This window comes from Chinchilla lanigera, unplaced genomic scaffold, assembly GCF_000276665.1.
Source record: "Chinchilla lanigera isolate Chin_1 unplaced genomic scaffold, ChiLan1.0 scaffold00122, whole genome shotgun sequence".
Lineage (NCBI taxonomy): Eukaryota > Metazoa > Chordata > Mammalia > Rodentia > Chinchillidae > Chinchilla > Chinchilla lanigera.
Genome location: NW_004955523.1, coordinates 2541762 through 2561181, shown reverse-complemented (window position 1 = coordinate 2561181; position 19420 = coordinate 2541762). Strand labels below are relative to the sequence as shown.

The 19420-nt window shown below is 45.1% G+C and overlaps 1 protein-coding gene across 5 annotated transcripts in view; it reads right to left on the bottom strand.

Moving 5' to 3' along the window:
* The window catches only part of Dpf3 (D4, zinc and double PHD fingers, family 3), a 295896-nt gene that overhangs the window by 157749 nt on the left and 118727 nt on the right, over positions 1 to 19420 (bottom strand). For all 5 annotated transcript variants that reach the window (XR_001231939.1, XR_264640.2, XM_013507168.1 and 2 more), the window contains one exon: positions 4641 to 4801. Coding sequence is in view for 3 of the 5 variants with exons in the window: in XM_013507168.1 (XP_013362622.1) it covers positions 4641 to 4801 (161 nt within the window). In the remaining 2 variants the exon portion in view is untranslated. The remainder of the gene's footprint in view (positions 1 to 4640; positions 4802 to 19420) is intronic.

The following is a 19420-nucleotide window of genomic DNA, read 5'->3' as shown; positions in this document are numbered from 1 at the left end:
AGACTGGAAGTGATCCAAATGTCCATCTATAGGAACCGAGCTAAATAAACATAGTAGAGTGTGTATATACAGTAGAGTATTCAGAAGCTGGTAAAGGCACAAAAAAAAGGAAGGGAGAGAGGGAGGGAAAGAATCAGTCATCTGCAACCTTTGGCTCATGGACTGCTACAATCTGGAAAAGGTTTAAAGGCATCCTCCAAAGTGTCTTGCGCTAGAAGACTTAGTGTAGCTATGACGAGAGGTGGTAGTCTTCAAGAGATTAGGAAGGTTAGGTTAGGTGAGTGGAAAGTCATTAGGTTATTGAGGGAACTCTCAAAAGGGATTAACACAGTTCTCACGGGACCCCAGTTAGTTCCAGAAGGAGCAAATTGTTATAAAAAGAGCGAGACTGGCCCCTGAGTCCCTCTTGCTTCCTGATTCATCATGTACCTGCTCCCTGTCCATATTCGCCCAGCATGAAGCCATCTGCCCTGTTGGGATACAGCCAGAAGGACCTCACCAGAGCTGAGCAGATGACGGCACTATGCCCTTGACTCTTCGGAACTGTGAGCTAAATAAACCTCTTTTCTTTGTAAAGTACCCAGAGTTGGATATTTTGTTATAGCAATAGAAACCAGGCTAATCCATGGCCCTTACCTCCAGTACATCACTATGACCTCTGCTTCCATTTTATATCTCCTGCTCTGGCTCTGATCTTCCTGTTTTCCTCTGTGAAAAATGCTTGTGATTTTATTGGGCCCACCTACACAATTCAGTATAATCTCACTGTCTCAAGGTTCTTAATCACATCTTCAAAGTCCCTTTCACCATGTAAGATACATAGATTCGGATTCCATGGATTCAGATTTGGATATCTGGAGGGGGGGTAGACATTATTCTGTTTATCACAAAACTAGTGTAGAGTTCTTACATCATTCGTGAAACAGAACAATGTTACTCAAAGGCTAAGTTAGTTAAAACTTATTCTATAAATATGAAGTCAATTAAAATAATAAACAATTGTTACAGTTAATAAGCTAACAAAAATAAGATAAAATGGAATGAAAAAACTTCAACAATTCAAACAACAGTAAAAATGAAATTATTTCTTAACTGGGCAAATGATTTGAATAAATATTTTTTAAAAACTTCTACTACCTAGGCAGCAGAAAAAGACAGAAAAGGAAAAAAAACCCAACTGAATAAATAGAAAAGAAACAAAAATGATGAGCTTTTAAACCTAAGTATAAAATAATACATTAAATACAAGTGATTGAATTACTCAATTTGAAAAGTTTGTCAGATTACTTTAAAAAGCAAGACATACTTATGTGCTGAAAAGAGGGAAAAGTTTCTTTTAACTTGAAGATACAGATAAGCTAAAAGTAAAAAAGAGGAAATATAGAGAATATTAACACTAATCAAAAGAGAAAAAAGTGGTTATCTCCATAGCACATAAGTAAATTTCAAAGCAAATAATATTAGTAAAGATGAAAGGGTTATTTCACAATGATAAAGGTATTAATTTTTATCAAGAAGACATACCAATCCTAAATTATATGCACCTAATAAAAGAGCTTCAAAATATATGAAACAAAAATTAATAGAACTAGAAAGAGAAACAAGAGCCAGGCGTGGTGGTGCACACCTGTAATCCCAGCACTCGGGAGGCTGAGGCGGGAGGATTGTTGCAAGTTCGAGACCAGCCTGTGCTAAAAGTGAGCTCAAGGCCAGCCCAAACTGCACAGAGAGACCCTGTCTCAAAAATACCAAAAAAAAAAAAAAAGAGAGAGAGAGAGAGAGAGAGAAAAACAAGTAAATTCATAATTATAGACAATATTCCCTCTCAATAACTCATAAAACAAATATATGTGTAGGAAAAACTATAAGAATATACTAAAAGATTTGAGTAACACAATCAACCAACTTGACCTCATTGATATTTATAGAATACTCTAACCAACAACAAAATACCTACTCTTTTTCCAGTGTAAAGAAAACATTTTCCAAGACAGTACATATTTTAAAATATGTGCTCAAACAATTGTTTAAAATTTATGTCAAAGTATTCTCTGGCTATAGAAAATTGAATTAGAAATAATAAATGGACACATCTTTGGAAAATGCCCCAAATGTTTGAAGAATAAGTAATATACTTTTAAACAATCTTTGAGTAAAAAACAAAACCAAAAAAGGAACTATTTTGCACTGAATAAAGAGGAATACACAATGTCAAAATTTATGAAATGAGGTAAAAGTAGTATTTAGGGGAGATTTTTATATTAGAAAATGCCCAAAGCAGGAAAGAAAAAAGGTCTCAAATCTTGAACTGAGTTTCCACCTTAAAAAAAAAAAGATCAAATTAAATAAAATGCAAGTTGAATAAAGGAAAAATAAAGATCAAAGTAAAAACCTATAAAATAGTAGAAAAGGTAATTAAGAACATCAATTCTACCAAAAGCTACCTTTTTGAGATTATTAAAATTGATAACCCTAGTCAGGATGATCAAATAAAAAATAAAATTCAAATTACCAATATAAAGAATGAAAGGATATACCACTGTAGATTCAACATATATTAAAAGGATAATTGAGCAATTTACAAACAACTTTGTTGAAATAGGCAAAGTCTTTGTAAGTCACAAACTAGCAAGCTTACTCAAGATGATATAGATAACCTGGATAGCCCTATGTCAATTCAAGAACTTAAATTTATAATATAAGACACTTCCACAAAGAAATTACCAGGTCCAGATGGATTCACTGGTAAACACAACAAAACATTTATGGAAATAATTATACCAATTTTATATAAACTCTTCCAAAAAACAGAAAAGGAAAAAATACTTCCCAACTCATTATATAAAGCCAAGATCACTCTGATACCCAAACTAGACACAGAGAATACAAGACCAATATCTCTTAAAGTATAGATACTTCCTGGGGAAGGAAGAATACCAGGTGAGCCTTATACATTCCATCCTGATATTAGGATAGCAAAGAGGCTATCAGAATCTCTGGGCTCTTTCAAAACACCAGAACTAACTGATACCCCTACTGGCCAAAGATGGAAAAACGTAAGCGACACTCAGAATAACCACATCAATGAATTAAAATACATCAAATATGTTAAATCTGTAACTTCATGCTAGTACTCAAAATAACTTCATTGATCACCTCTGGAGAACAGAAGAGAATCAACTCATTTTATTTTTTGAAAACTGGTAAGCAAAGGGGAAAAATCATTTATCCTGCCTTTCTTATGTCAACTCTACCTCATAATAACCAAAATTTTAATGAAGAGATATTTTTTAGAAAAGTTATAGCACTAATAGATAAATAGGGATGGCCTCAAATTGTCACCTTTTGGCAACGCTTCATGGAATAAGGGATCTCAATTACTATCGTCAAGGCTGCCAACATCAGTAAAACAGAGACAACCAGACCGTGTGAGCCTCCCGAGGAAAGTACTCTTTACCACCCAGGGACTGCTCTTGCCAAAATACTGAGTAAGTCTCTGAACCTAGTCATCAGTCCCCAGGAATAGCAGCGTAGGGATGCAGCCGGAGAACCCAGGTTCTGGGAAACCCAACTGTGCACACAACCCAGTTTATTCAACAAATACCACGCAAAGAGAAAGGAGACAGAAACAATAGAATTAAGAAGAACTTAAGGATTTAGGAGAATGAAGGGGCTTGTCAACCAGCTGCCATGCAGGATCCCACTTGGATCCTGCTTTAAACTAGAGGAGAGAAAGTGAATGTTGACCACATACTTGATGATATTAAGGTCCAAGTGAGATTTGATAGTGATCACGAGTTGGCTTGGTTTTTTGAAGTCCTTACCATTTAGAGCTACACAACCAAACATTTATAGGTAAAATAATATATTGTCCTGGATTTGTTTCAAAATAATCCGGATTTAGAGAGGAAAGCAGCAGGTGAGTGTGAATGAAATGAAATTGGCTGTGTGATCATTGTCGACGCTGGAATCCATGGAGATTCATTTTACTATTCTCTCTCTTTTTATATAGTGTGAAATTTTCCAAAGAAAAAGCTGTAGGTTTTTCATACTCCCATAGAAAGCCAGAAAGCTGTATTCTTATAGTTGCCTTTCTAATCTCCATTAATGGGTCTGGAGACTGGAAGACGAGTTTCATAGGAAAAATAATAGTAGTCACACCAATAATAATATCCAACATTTTCGGAGAACATACTATTTGCTAAACTTATGAGTTTTAAATGAATTATTCTCACTTAATCCTGACAAAATCCTATGCAGTGAATACTACTGTTATCCAGATGAGGGACCTGAGGGAAAGAGTTTTAGTGACAAGGCTAAGCCTCCCACTCACATCCAACCACAAATTTCCAGCTGTAACCAGTGTCCAAGGGTAAAAGATGCATACTGCTCTCAGATACTCATCTTGCTCCCTCTGAGCTGAACATCCGGGTTCTTTCACTTCCTGCCTAACAGCTTCAGTGGCCGGCACCATCCTTGTAAGTTCCTTGGGACACTGAGTACCCTGAGGGCAGCTGAGTTTCTTGACCCATGTGCAGCTTGCCTCAGCCCACCCCACCGGTGCACGGCCTCCCAGAAGCTCGGGTCTTCCCTCCATGCTGGGACCCCACACATGCATGTCCAGGGGTGGAACAGCTCACCTGGGCCCCGATGCCTCTTCTCCATCCAGATGTAGCAGTTATTCTGGGCCACCCCAGTCTGTGAGTCCAGGAAGGGGAGCCGCACGCTGCGTTCTGCGCACAGCCTTGAGTTGTAACTCCGGCAATGTTCAATGGCTTCCTTGTAAAACTGGTCTCCAAGCCTGCCGGGAGACACAGGGAGAGAGAGAGAGAGAGGTGTGAGGCCAGGAAAACACAAAAAACTCACCCCAAATTATACTGGTGTCCCCTACTCCTCTCCCTGGGGAGAATTTGCAGTTTTGGCAACAAAAGCAATGAACCTTATCAAGGGTCAGAATGCAACTAAGTGCCGGGTCTGAACCGGACTCTCTCCCATCCCAAACCCACCAGGAAATGAGAAACCCCTTGAACCCAGAGCAATGGGCCCCAGAACTAACCAGCCGTGGATGTGGCTAGTTCCTATTCTGGGAAGCATGAGCTCCAGCGTCATGCTGGGCGTAGGTCTGGAACTATTTTCTGTATAGGGTCTACAGGGCATCACACACCTAGAGCCTCTTTAGCCGCACTGTGCTCTCAGTGGTCACCAGCAAAGGGACCCCGGATGAACCCAAGCCGCCTGAAAGGACACCCAAGTTCCCGTAGGAATGGAGGGAAAACACTCCATATAACAAAGACTAGAAGGACACAGGCCACACCCTCTAAAGGTGGAGCTATTTATTGCAGTGCAGAGGTAAAGAGGGACAAGCACCCACCTTTCAAATGCACATAAAGAAACTTTCTCCAATGGAAAACAAGCAAAGAAAGCATTTAAAATAACACTGGAACTCAAAATAACTCAACTCCCGAGTTAAAGACCTTTCTGGTCTGCGGGAGTGATGATCCGGTGAAGCACGGTAACTTTATGTGCCTGAATCTTTGGTATCCTTGGACACATAGTGATGCTACTAACTTAAAGATAGTGTCTTTTCAAAAACCAAAAATAGTACACTGCTATAACTGATCAAGTATAAAACACAAACACAATCCTGAGATAAATACCTAACAAACAAAACATAGACACATGGTAGAAGCCAGTAAAGGCCCAAGGACATACAAATGAAATCATATAACCTCTGCCAGGTAAACTTGACCCCGGAGTATAAATGGAGGCAGGAAAGAGAAGCAACACAGGGGCTGCCGAGGCAAAAGAGAAAATCAAGTTGCTCCTTTTGAAGCAACAATGTAAACGTCCCTCTGTTTGGTTTGATTCTATGTAGATTTGAAGAAGCCAAAATCTGGGCGGGAAAGCCTCTAAATTAAAAATTATATATTTCCTAACCAAAATATTTAGCGAAATCAAGAAAGAAATGTTGAAAGGATGTTTTCAATTTTTTAAATCGGGGTACAGTACACATAACACAATCTACTATTTTAACCATCTTAAATGGAGAGTCCAGGGGTAGCAAGTATATTCACGTTGTTACACAATCATCACTACCGCCCACACCCACAACGCTTCATTTTGCAAAAATGGAACCTCTACACCCATTAACCAGTGACTCCCTCTCCCCGTTTCTCCCAGCACCGGCAACCACCATTCTATTTCCTGTCTCTGTCATTTTGACTACTCTAAGTAACTCAGAGAAGTGGGATCATACAGTATTTGTCTTTTGGAGACTGACATGCTTCATTTAGCATATTTTCAAGGTCTATCCACATTATAGCACGTGTGAGAACTGTCTTCCTTTTTAAGACCGGACAATATTCTATCATATACATATGCCACATGTTACTTAATCATTTACTAATCCATGGGCAGCAAGGTTGTTCCATGCTTTAGCGATTGGCAGTAATGTTATGAACATCAGTATACCTATATTTTGTCAAGACCCTGCTTCCATTCTTTTAGCTGTATACCCAGGAGTGGAATTGCTGGATGATGTGGTAGATCTATTTTTAATTTTTTGAGCAGTTACTATACTGTGTTTCCCAGTGGCCACACCATTTTTCATTCCCACCAGCAAAACACAGGGCTTGCAATTCCTGCGCACGCCTGCCTCCATTTGTTAGAAAGCAAACTTTTAAACAGACTCTCATATACTCCCTTAAAAATGTCGGTGGGTCCAATCCTACCCAAGAATTTTAAATAAATATCTCATAATGAGATTATACAACTATAGAACTTCCCAGGCATCATTTAGAAATTAAACAAGTAGGGGAAAAACAACTTTCCTTCTTTTTTTTTTAATCTCTGAAGAGCCTCGTACTCACATGGAAGGCGTAGTAGCATGCACAAAAAGGGTCCTGGCAGTTACAAAACCAAACCATCATCAAATTATAACGGTTGCACAGCTGGAAATAAATTGGGGAGGGAGGATGAAAGCCTATTAAAGTGCTATAAAATGAAATGACATATAAGCTGATGTAAGCAAAGTTGATAACAAGGATCATGAGATTGAACAAAAATGAAGGACTCTTCAACGAAGTGTTGGTCTGTGTTACAACAGTTTAAATGCATCCTGGGGCAATGTAGCTCAGTGGGACAGGACTTTTACATGCAGCTGAGCCCAGGCAAGACGACACGGATTTCTCTCCATGACATGGCAACCAGCCACACCAGCCGCTTCACATGGATGAAAACTGACAACAAATGACAGGCAGTTCTTGGCAGGGGCAGGAGGTGGCTAGGGGCTGAGCCAATCCCTCGTGTGTGTATTAGGCAAGTGCTCTACCACTAAGCCACACCCCAAGCCCTTTTTAAGAACAGCTAAGTCGCTGAGGTTGGCCTCAAAATTGTGATCCTCCTACATTAGCTTCCCAAGATACCTTCACAGGCCACCCAAAGAGATGTTAGTTATTTCAACTCTAGAAATTCTGCTTTTGAAAAAAAAAGAACCCATAAAATTAGATTCTTCCCCTTAAAAAATTAAAAGAAGAAGAAAGAAAAAGAAAAGGAAAACTTCCCACTAAGACTCATCTATAGAGAAAACAGGATTTCCATTTTCCCGATAAACTTCTAGAAACTAAAACCAAAGAAATCTACAGTAGGATTTCACACTGGACTTTCCCTGATGTGCTAGTAACTCACTACCAACAGCTCTGGCCAGATGAGAAGAACAAGAAAATGCACTTGCTGAAAACAAAAAGTGAGGCTGGCCAACAGCTGTGTCCTACATCAAACCGAATGAGAAAGTCCAAAAAGTGGCACCGGGTGAAAAACTAATTGCACCTTAAACACCCTCCACAGACTCTCCTAACGTGCAATGGTACTAGTTTTAAAATGTAATCTTTGTGTGAATGATACTTCTTTTAGGTAAGTAGAAAAGACCTTCTGCAGACAGGAACAACTGTCTTAAAAGACTGAAGCTGCACAAAGGTGACATCAAACAGTCCTCCTCTGTCCTCTGCAGGGAAGTCACTTTCAAACACACCGGGTGTCGGCAGAGATTTAGAAACAAAAGGAAAAGGCCTTCTTCAAGATACAGGAAGAGAAGAAAAGACTTCAACCACCTTGATAAATTCCAGCAGCACTTCTCCAAAAGTTAATTAGCCAACATCTTCACAGGGCTTGCTGCACTCTCTAGAAGAAAATCAATGGTCAGGTCTCCTGAACCCGTGAAAGCAATTTAAACAGGAGAAAGGACAAATGTCTTCTCCACGATGGCATTTCTTTTTTTGAAATCCCACAGGAATAGGATCCCAGGGGTGACATTTGCCTTAAAGTTGCAAGGGGCAGAGGGAGCAGGCGCAGGCTGGCAGCGAGCGACTCGTTTTGTGGAGCTGTGACCAGGGTGCCCCGGGCTGAGTCAGGCGTGGACCAGCCTCAGCTGTCACCTGTCTACACCAAACCAACGGGGCTGGATTGCCAGGGGATGATCGACGTCTCAGGCTGGAGGGAGCCGGCACGAGGCAGGGTGGAATGATGTCCTCATCAACAACTGACTCCGGGCTACTCCTGGCCGCAACCAGAAACAGAAACAGCAAGGGGAACAAATCGCTGGGCTGTGCATCGCCTGTGGTTGGAGCAGCACCAGCTGCCTGGTTCCATGGGCTTTGCGGAGAGTAGGGGTCCCTTATGGTCCGCCTGGAGTGAGGGAGTCAACCCAGCTGCGAGAGCTCTACGTTCCAACAAGAGCCTTCCAGAACCCTCCTGGGCGTATCTATGAGGAGATGGACTCCAGCAGGCCAAAGGCAACACAGAGTGGAAAAAACGGGACTTTTCTGAAATGACTGCCAACGAGGCTGCAACTGTGATTTTTAGACCCTTTCATGCCCCATCCAGGACCCTCTGCTCCTCTTCTTCCACCCCGCAGCTCTCAAAATGTCCCCTGCTCACTCAGCTCCCCTGGCCGCTACCCCGGATGAGACTTCTGTCCAACTCTCCAACCATAGACCATCCTCCGGCCCTCCGGTTCTGCATTCAGACCCAATGTCAGGTTCAGGCCATACTTCAAATATTTGTCCAAAAGCAAACTTTATCTTCCATCAAAGGCCTATGCCCTCCCTGACCCTCCATTCTTCTAGGGTGGGGCAGGGCACCTAGGGAGATGGCTGCTCCCCAGTCTTCCCAGCAAGTTATCCACAGCCCGTCCTTGGCCTTCACCCCATCTGAGCCGAAGTTCTTCTACTCCTCAGGAAGTGGTCCTTCTCCCGCCAGGCCCACTGTGTGGCCACAAGTCCCCTTTTGCTTTAAAAACAGGATCTTGGCCCACTATTTGTGCGCATGAACAGAGATAAGCAAAGAGAAGCTGCCACAGGATTTCTGCCCCTTCCCCCTCCCCGCCCCGTGGTGCCCCTTCTCTGTGGCAACCTGGTTTTCCTACTGTCTCACCAGGCTGCCCCCACTCCCACAGCCGCCCACAAACACACATTAAAGCTCATCTGTACCCGCATGCTAACTTCCTGCTATTTGCATTTAAACATGTTTAACTCTAAGTACAGTAAGGAAAGCTAGATCTCCCATACTGTATTTTTTATAATAACTGGCAAGCTGGAGCTGACATTTGGCAAAGATGTAGGAATCTTCTTATTTTCATTAAAACTGGGCTGTTCCTAAAGTGGCTCTTGAAAGCAAATCAAGTTTAGTGTTTGCTGTAGAATGAATTGTGTCAGTCCACACACAAAACATTTATGTACTGGTGCCCTGACCCCCAGCGTCATGGTATTTGGAGATGGAGCCTTGAGAAGAAATCAGGTCATAATAGGATGAGGAGCATATAAGAAAAGATGCGATTTCAATCTCTCTTTCTCTCTCTCTCTCTCTTCCCGCCCTCTCCTTCCTTCTCCATATGAGGACACAGCAAGAATGTAGTGCTATACAAGATAGAAAAAGAGCCCTCTCCAGGAACAGGCTATGCTAACACCCTGATCTTGGGACTCCTCAGCCCCAAAAACTGTGAGAAATCAATGCTGTCTAAGCCTCCCAACCTATGGAGTTTTGTTGCAGCAGAATCCACAGTTGATCAATAATGTTTCTGGATGTTTCATCTAGGGAAGGCCTAGGAAGGTGGGTGGGAGAGATTCCAATCCCTTGCCTCGAACAGCGTATCTTCTTCCAACAAAGACAACAGTGATAACACTATTAATATGTCAATTCCGTTCTTGTCAGTAGTTAATATGTGTCTTCCCTACTAGACAGAAACCCCATGAGAGCAGAGACGGTATCTGCAGGACCACTGTAAACAACCACTCGGGCCGGGCACTAAACAACTCCTGGGGCACTGTGCACGTTGACTTCAAGATGAACGGCACCACCTGAGTGGTGTAGCCCGCCATCCCTGTACACCTGGGCTTCTCAGCAGAGCCCAGCACACAGTAGGTACCCAGTAAATTTTTGCTGCCTTGCGCTTGACAACAGCTCCTATTCTGCTCATCTCAGGTAGGCGCCTGACCCGGAGCCATAAAGCACAGACTGCAGGCATGTGCACGGTCCTCAGACGCGGTGCTTTGTGTAGGCTGGTGATTTAGACTGCATGGCTGTCTGCTTGCAACGTTAGGGAAAAACATGAGAGAACGTTGCCATCTTTCTTGTTTAGTCCTCATCACCCAGCACCTAGGTTATCTCATCTGTCTCCTGGCTGCAGTCACTCCTGCTCGCCGCTCCTCCATCCTGGCAAAAAGAAGTCCCCCTCAAATCCAGGTTTTAGCCCTGCACTCTTCAGTGTGGAATTCAAGACTGCTCCCGATGACACCTCAGTTCCTCTGCTGGGCTGCCAGTGTTCTCAGAGGGTAGGCAGACTGGGCATCAGGCAGGGCTGTGTCCAGCCCACTTACTGGCTACACAAACTGAAGCAAAGTACTTACCTTCCCTGCACCTAGATGCTACCCACTGCCGTGCAGATACATAACCCCTGCTGCAGGACTGTGGGAGGGTTTAGTGAGCTAGAACCTCTGGTACACAGATGTGAACGCCTAAACAATAGTTATTCCTTTGCTCTTCCCCCAAAGAGCAGTATTTTCTGCTATACACACACACACACACACAATATACACTCACCACAGTGGTGACAATGAGGCTGTCAGAAGCCCACCCACACCTCTGTCCCAAGACAGAAGGCAGCCAGGTGGCCAAGCCTGGATCTCAGGCATCAAGGAGCAGAGGAACTGGCAGGCAATGGTGCCAGCAGCGCCATGAAGCCTATCCTAAGTGTAGAGCCTGCACTTAACTCCTTTGCTGGTCTGTGTCAAAGCCCAGTACAGGGGTGGGAGTGGTGCTTAGTGGTATAGCGCTTGCCTAGCCTGTGCTGGGCCTTAGGGTCCATCCCAGCACCATAAAAAAGTGCAGGACCGCCATATTATGCTGAGTGATGAACAAGTGAATGAATGAATAAGTCAATCAATCCTCACTAGGCTTCCGTGCACACACGAAGCACAGAGCCCTACCCTGGAACCCCAACAGGTACTTCACTCCTGTCCTTCCCCGCCTGGAATTCCTGCCTCCTGTCCTCAGCCTGGCTGCTCTTAACTGGTTCAAGGCTGGCCCAAGCCTTGCCTCTTCGAGGAAGCCTCCCAGGTTAACTTTGCCAAGAGTGCAGTACTTACTCTCCGCCGTCTGTGAACTACCTACTCATCCCATGAAAGCCTTGCCAGTCTCTGCCACCCTGCTTGTCCCGCTCCACTCAGTTACGCCGTGAGTGTCTTGAAGACAGGGACTGAGAGTCACACACCTGCCTACTCCCCAGCCATACGCAGTGCTGAGAATGTAGAAGCATGTGACAAACATGGCTTGCCTGACTGAAATGCCGTGCTGTCCCTAGCAAACAAATGGAAACATCGCCACTGGGAGATGCCTAGGACATTCTTTCCCCATAGAAGCATGGGGTATACCTAACGGTATCTGGCTGCGCCTCCAGAGCATAGGAAGGGTTGTGTGAATCCAGATGCCCTACAAGACCACATAACACTGAATCTCCCCATCTCTTTAAAAGGTCACTGCAGCTCTCGCGATTTTCATTTCTCCATCTACATAATTCACGGTACCCTCCAAGAGGCTGCAGAACCACCATCCCCAAATTCTGAGCCTTACAAAAAGATTACTGAATACTGTGCTGACATCAGAGCTACCCTAGAAGCTCCTCCTCTGCTGACACAGAAAAGACACCTTCCACGCTGTCAAGAATGCCATCAGCCCGTCTTCCGAAAGAATGGTCTAGGCAGTGGCTCTCAAAGTTAGGTCTGTGAAGGAAATCGTAGTGCGTGGGTGGCTGTGAGGTGCTGATTCTGGAGGTTTGGGATGAAATGAAAACATCCGATCCCCAGTTATCCTGAGAAACAAGACACTCCCTGCTTGGCAAAACAAAAGCATAACAAACGGGCCCTGTCATGCTCCTGGCCGCCATGTTTTAATGGCAAAGCCAGAAAGGCCAGTTAACTGACTTCTGCTCAGCTGGGGTCAGTTGTTGTTGTTCTTGGTAGAAAACTTCTTTCACATCATTGGCACGGATGACAGTGGCAGCACTAACCCAGAGCAGACCCATTTCCCAGAAGTCCTCAGCCCTAACAAAACATCCAAGAGGCCTGGTCAAGGCACGTGTGCGGAGAAGACCCTGACTTCCTTATGCACTCACTCCGCCCATGATTCTGACCATCATAACATCCCAGGAAGGGCACATTGCCTACAAGAGTATCCCTGTGAAAGCCACATCAAAATATTTGAACCCTAAAACTCCCATCATGACTTAAACGGCACTCCGTCTGATGTTCAGGCCCACTAGACCCAATAAATCCCTTTTCCAGCACTGACTCTGTTGAAGACTTTTCAGGGACTTATTATGCAAAGCTGCCTAAGCAAGACGGAATTTATATTGAACCTGGCCATGATTTCTGAGCTGCCGCTGAGTGTTCTGACGACATACGTATCTCAGGGTTGAAGTCAAGGGGCTGCGAAGGACAGTAAATGGGAGTCTGGAGAAAAAGCAGTGATTCCTTCCAGTAAATAATGAGCAGAGGGGTCAGGAAAGAGGGATGCTCCAGGGAGGAAGGCGCCTGCAGCTCCTCTTACATCCAAGCTTTGCCTTTCAAATGGTGTGCAGACGTGACAAAATAAATGTCTCCGCTAGTGGCTAAGGAACACATAGAATGCAACTCACTCTCAAAAATGAAAAAGCAAAAAACAGAAAAGCCTGCTTTATCTAGGGTGCATCAGACCTAGAAAGAAAACACACACCTATCACAGAGACTTCGCTGATTGAGAAAATATTTTTAGTTTTCCTGGTTCATAGACTGAGTCCTCTTTGAAACCCCAACTATGAGCACAGCATCCTGACCTCATCCCCTGGGCGTGATCAATGCCGAAGTGGACTGCTGATGAGAGACTATTCTTAGACAGACAGACCCTCAGCCCCATCGTTGCTGCTGGAATGCACGGCCCTCGGTGCCACGCTACCCAGTAAGAGAGTATGGGTCTGACATTTGACACAGTCACAAAGAGCATGTTCCACAACCAATCCTCTATACAGCTGCCCAAGCGATCTTCTTAAAATACAAATCAGACAATGACAGTCTCTCCCCCTTAAGTCTCTCCAACCTCTTACTACACTTAGAATAAAATCCAGACTCCTTCCATAGCTGCAGAGCCCTAGGCTAGCGGTGGCGAACCGATGGAACGCGGGCTGCAGCAGACTATTTGTCTCACTGAATGTTCTAAAAGGTTCGCCATCACTGCCCTAGCCTATCATCCTGCAGTGCTCACCTTTTTCTTCCTTTGTCCTCTATCTCCCTGGTCCATTGGGCTCCATCCTCACTGCATTTCTTTCTGTTCCTCTTCAATCCCAAGGTGATCTCATCTCAAGACCTTTGCATATTCTATCTCCTCTAACCTGAGATGTACTTCTCCCACATCTTCCGGTTGGCCTCTCCCCAGCGGAATCTTCTGTGACTTACCTTATCTACAGTAGCCCATCCCACCCCAGGTCTTCTTATCTCTTGCTGTCTCATATCCTATTTCATTCTTTCATAATTTTCTTACCAAATTTTTTTCTCTAACTTGTGGATTATCTCTACACAACTCTACTGTAAATCCCAAGAGAAGAGATCCCTTGTCTCACCAGATCCCTGGTACCCAGAATAGCATTAGGCACATAGAAATGTTGGATGGATATCACTGAGCACATAAGTGAAAGATGGAGGTAGGCCTGCCTGCAGCAGACAGCGTGAGGGTGTGGGAGCCCGGCCTTCCAAAGAGCTGGAAGTCAGTCACTGGGAGACCCCAGCACAGGGAAGAACTGCACAGCTGCCTTCTCCCTTTGGACCCTCCTCATTGAACACACCCAGGACTGCAGGTGAGACTCCATATATGAATCTCTGTGGCCACACAGGGCCATCTACACACCCCAAAACTGGAGCCGGGGTGCTGCCAAGTGGATGGTACCATTTACAATAGGAATCTCTCCTTCCTGTGACATAAGAGACACTCCCGGCCTGATACTGGCACTGTAAACAAGCGGGGCAGAAGCAAGTCAGTGTCCAAAGTGTGGGTCCATTCCCACTCTCCTTCAAGGATGCCTCTCCAAATGGACTTCCTCGGCAGGCTCTTTCCCAGAGAGCTGACCCGTGTCCTCTGGCAGAGTCCCGAGCCCGCAGGTAGTGCCAGGGGCAGCAGCAGCTGGGGGTAGTGATGACTCTGTTTGACAGGAAATCAATGGGAGCTTGAAGGTCATCTAGAGGGCACTGTCTCCCCACCAGGCACCTGCTGGGATGGGTTTTGTGGTCCTGACCTCACTTGGGGGCCTCTGCCCTCCTGTCAGAGCTGGTTAAGATCAGCCGGTGGAAGCAAATGCCTGGAACACCCGATGACTTCCAGGCCGCCCTTCCAAGGGACATCCAGCCAGACAAAGAAGCACAGTGTCTCATTTAGCATGTCACCAAGTTGAGCATCTTACCCAGAGCCTCTGGGTAAGCCTGTAAGAAAACTGTCTCCAGTTAGCCATTTTTTTAGGTAAGTAGGTGTAAATTCCCAAAACCATCCGTGAGCCTGGTTACCAGAATCCGCCTCTTTCTTCCTTGAGTGCCTGCTTTCCGAAGGCACTATGTTCCAATTCTCACACGTGTCTTTTCCTGCCATTATCTCCTTTCTTAACACTTGCTAACATACAGGTCAGGAGCAAAGCAGTCAGCCTGCGCCAAAAGCTGAAGATCAGTCTGGTATAAGAACGAGGAAGAAGGACTAGGAACATAGCTCAGTGGCAGGGCACTTGCCTAACCATGAAAGTCTGGATTCAACCCCTCGTACCACTATATATACATATAAAGAAACATGCCTAATACAATTTTAGAAAGATGACAGGATGGTGACAATGATAACAGTGGGATGGCTAACGTCGACTGAGCGCTCATGCTGTGTGCCAGGCACCCTTCTAAGTATTTTTCATGTGTTACCTCATTTGATGCTCCTACAACCCCATACCACTATCTCCCTTTCAGTCCACCCCCCTATTATACGGATTTGCAAGCCAGGGCGTAGATTTTTTAAATGATTTACCCAAGGACGTGTGTGGCTCTGTTAAGATGAAACTCCAGGCAAAAGAACTAGAATAACCTGAACAATCCTTCTTTGCTTGGAGGCACGGGGTTGCTCTCTAAGAGGATCCCTGGTTTGCTGAAGAATCTTGGTTATTTGTCTTTTTTGTACCTCAGTTGCCCACGTGGCCAAATAGCCCAGAGATAAACTCTCCTATCACAGAGCCACCTCTCAGAAACTAAAGAGGGTTGATAGTGGGATTTTCTAAAAGGACAGCATTAGAGAAATTCAAAATGTATTTAGAATAAAAAATACGGTTCTGAAACCAAGTCCATGCCAAGGGCAAGCAAGGGCCCTGGACTCTAAGGGGTCCTGTGGTTCTGAATGTCTGTCTCTTCAAGAGAGAGAAAGAGAAATGCCAACTCGTCATACACTAAAGAGTCAGACTGAAGCACCTCAGAATGTTACAGACCGTCTAATCTGATGCCTGGTTTTTATTAAATAAACCAATTATCAAAACGATGACACCGTCTCCTCCCGCCACACAGAGGCAGAGCTGGGATTTGATCCTCTGCCCAGACTGCCTCATTCAAGGGTTTCTCCACAACGTAGAACAGGTGTCTGTAAACTACAGTCTCTGGGCCGAAATCTAGCCCACCACGAATCTGTATAAATAAAGCTTTATTGGGAGATATAGCCCAGGCTGCCTATGTCTGCTTTCATGCTATAATTGCAGAGCTGAGTACAATGGTCTCGCTTAGGAATGGTTTCACTTTCCACAGTCAACAATAATTCCAAAATATTCGATGAAAATTCCAAAAGTAAATAATTCGTAAGTTTTAATTTCACACTATTCTGAAGAGCATGCTGAAATCTTTCACTGTCCTGCTGTGTCTGGCCAGGGCCGTGAATCATTCCTTTGTGTAGCATAATCCCCCAGTATATGCCACCAGCCCATAGCTCACTAGCGATCACATTAGCAGTGCCACTTAGTAGCGATCTCAGTTATCAAGTCAACCATCACAGTATCAGACATTGTTACTATGATTCTATTTTATTAGCAGTGGCTGTTGTTAACCTCTTCTTGTGCAAAATTTACACATTAAACTTTACCACAGGCAGATATGTACAGGAAAAAATATATCTAGAGTCTAGTAATAGCCTCATTTTCAGGCAGCCACTGAGGGTCATGGGTACAACCCCAAGGATAACAGAGGGACTACTGGTGTTCCAACAGAGATCATGTGGCCTGAAAAACCCAAAATATTTACCATCTGGACCTTTACAGAAAAAGTTACCCAGCTTCTGGTTGATAGCATAAGCCTTGAATAATTATGAAAACACACCAACTTTGGATTTTAAAAAAAAAAAATGGGAGATGTAGAAGTCACACAGCTTAAGCAGATAGTTTTACAATTATCTCAGCTTGGTACAACTTAATAAAAACCCATAAATACAGCTAATAATAAGGAAAACAAGCACTAGCTCACCCTACCTATTTAATAATTATTGTTAACTACAGCAAGCAAAACTCATCACGGCAAATTAATTTTTTTCTCGGCTCCCTGGAAAGCCTTTGCATTTAGAAAGTGCTGCTGGCCAATGGATGAGAAGATGTTTCCCATAGTAGCACAGCCCTCATCTCCTCCTGTTGAGCTAAAGGCTATTGCTGCGGCAGCTGGAGAATGGAGAGCTCACCCCCTCCCTGGGGTGTCTCCCAAGAGCTGGTGGCATCTGTCAGAGAGTTACAGAAACACTCCTGGTCCCCCGTGTTCCAAATAAAGTCTAGGGGAAGAGCCAGCATTGGGGGGGCTCCTGTGCAGGCTCCCTCTCCCTCCTGCACCATCCACTGTGGCTCGCCGTTCCTTCCTTTCCAGAAAGAGTCAGGTCATGTGCAGGGCTCACAGGAGCACCCAGCCCTGGTGCTGCTTTCTATCACCCCGTGGAGAGGGCCTGGTGCCTAATGGGCTGTTGGGGCCCAGGCTGAAGTCAGAACTTGGTCACCCTGGGTCTTCAGCAAGTCTCCCAGCCTCTCCATTCCTTGGGCTCCTATCCAACTAGTGGATAGAATTATTCTTGCGGATTCCAAATGGAGGAAGAGGTGCAAAGCCAAATTAAGGGGCAAGATAGATCAGCCAGGTAGTGCCCAGGGGCCAGGCCCTGGGTCACACTGACCCATCCCCAGACACATACAAAACTGGAGAACCTGCTATTTCTCAGTAGCGTCTCAGGCAGAGAACCTTGATGGATGGGACTCAGTTTGCATGGAATAGTCCTAGTTTATGTCAAGGCTCCAGTGTGATTATCACTACACTTTTCTCTCTCAAAAGTGCCCTTGCTTGACTGATAAACGACAAGGCTCCCTCATCGGTAAGCTGTCTGGGTCGGAGTAAGGTGGTACATACACACACACACACACACACACACACACACACACCTGATGAAGGCAGTAAGGGCCTTCTTCTAAGGAAAACAGGTCCAGGTTGGTCCAGAGCAGCGTACAAGTCCAGGGCCTGAACTGAGCTGTTCACAACAGATAGAAGAGGCCATTTCGGGGCTGGGGATTTAGCTCAGCGGCAAAAGCGCCTGCCTGGCAAGCGCAAGGTCGTGAGTTCGGTTCCCGGTACCGGAGAAAAACCAAAAACCAAAAAAAAAAAAAAAAAAGAAGAGGCCATTTCTTGGGGCCCTGCTTCTCAGTCTGCCCCACATTTAGCCATTGTCTCTTCTTAAGCTTAGCAAAGAAATACTTAGAGACACTCAGCCGAAGTGTGGGCCCCCTAGGAGGCCCACAGGCTCTGGAAAGGTGAGGGCTGTGGACTATAAGGAAAGAATATGTGCTGACAGGTGGATCTGTACCTGTCTCCCGCGCTACGTACCCTCCCCATCCCACCTTCCTGGTGCCTGCCCCTGACACACGCTCGGTAAGTGTTCGCGCCGGGCACCCGCACCGAGCAGAGGCTTCCCGTTCATAAGAACCTTCTCCCCGTGAAGGGTGCACCTCTCCCACCCATCCTGCTGGACCACAGGGATGCAAGAGGGCCCTGCGGTGTTCTGGACCTGGGTCACTGAGCGGCCCAGAGGGAAATAAAGAGAAAGCTCCAGAAGAGAGAATGTGGTGGGAAGCTGTACGGGGGAGAGACAGGCAGAGCAGCAGATTGAGGAAGAAGCTAGAAAGGCAGAAGGAGGAGGCCGGGGATGGAGTCAATATCGGTGGAGGGAGAGCGACTGCCAGCACATGCCCCACGGCCATCAATATCTCTTCCGAGGACAGGTTATCTGGGGAATTTATGCTCTGTAATAATTACCTTGCACAGGGTTCCACTTATCTTACCCGAAGAATCTGCCAGTTGCCAGACACACAGGGTTCTAGTTAATTCCATCAACATGCCTCCACCTCGGCCTCCCCACTGCCCACAGCTCCCTTGGTCCTTTGCAGCCCCTGACTTCTAACCTCCAGCTTCCTCCCCCTCCGGCCTATCTTTGCCTCTCTGACATCAAAGCACACTGAGGATAGAAGAGTCTCGGCAGCTTGTGGGTTTAAGGGCTATCCAGGTGCTGACAAAGAAGTTGGGCATGTCCCTTACTGGTAAAAATAAGATCCCTCCCAAAGTTGGGGCCTGGCCAGCGCAAGCATAGACTATTTTCAAGGTCGTGTAGGAAGGGCAGAAGCAATGCTCAGGGGTAAACAGATTGTTTTCTGTCTCCACCTGACAAATGCCACGAGATCTGGTTGGCATTCACTTCATTTTCTTGTCTCCTTGTCCCTTCCCAGAGTCTTCTCATCCTCTCTCCAGCCCTCTGTGAGATCACCGACTACTTTGAGAAGTATCGTACACTGCCTTGGGCTGCTGGCCTTTCAATGCAC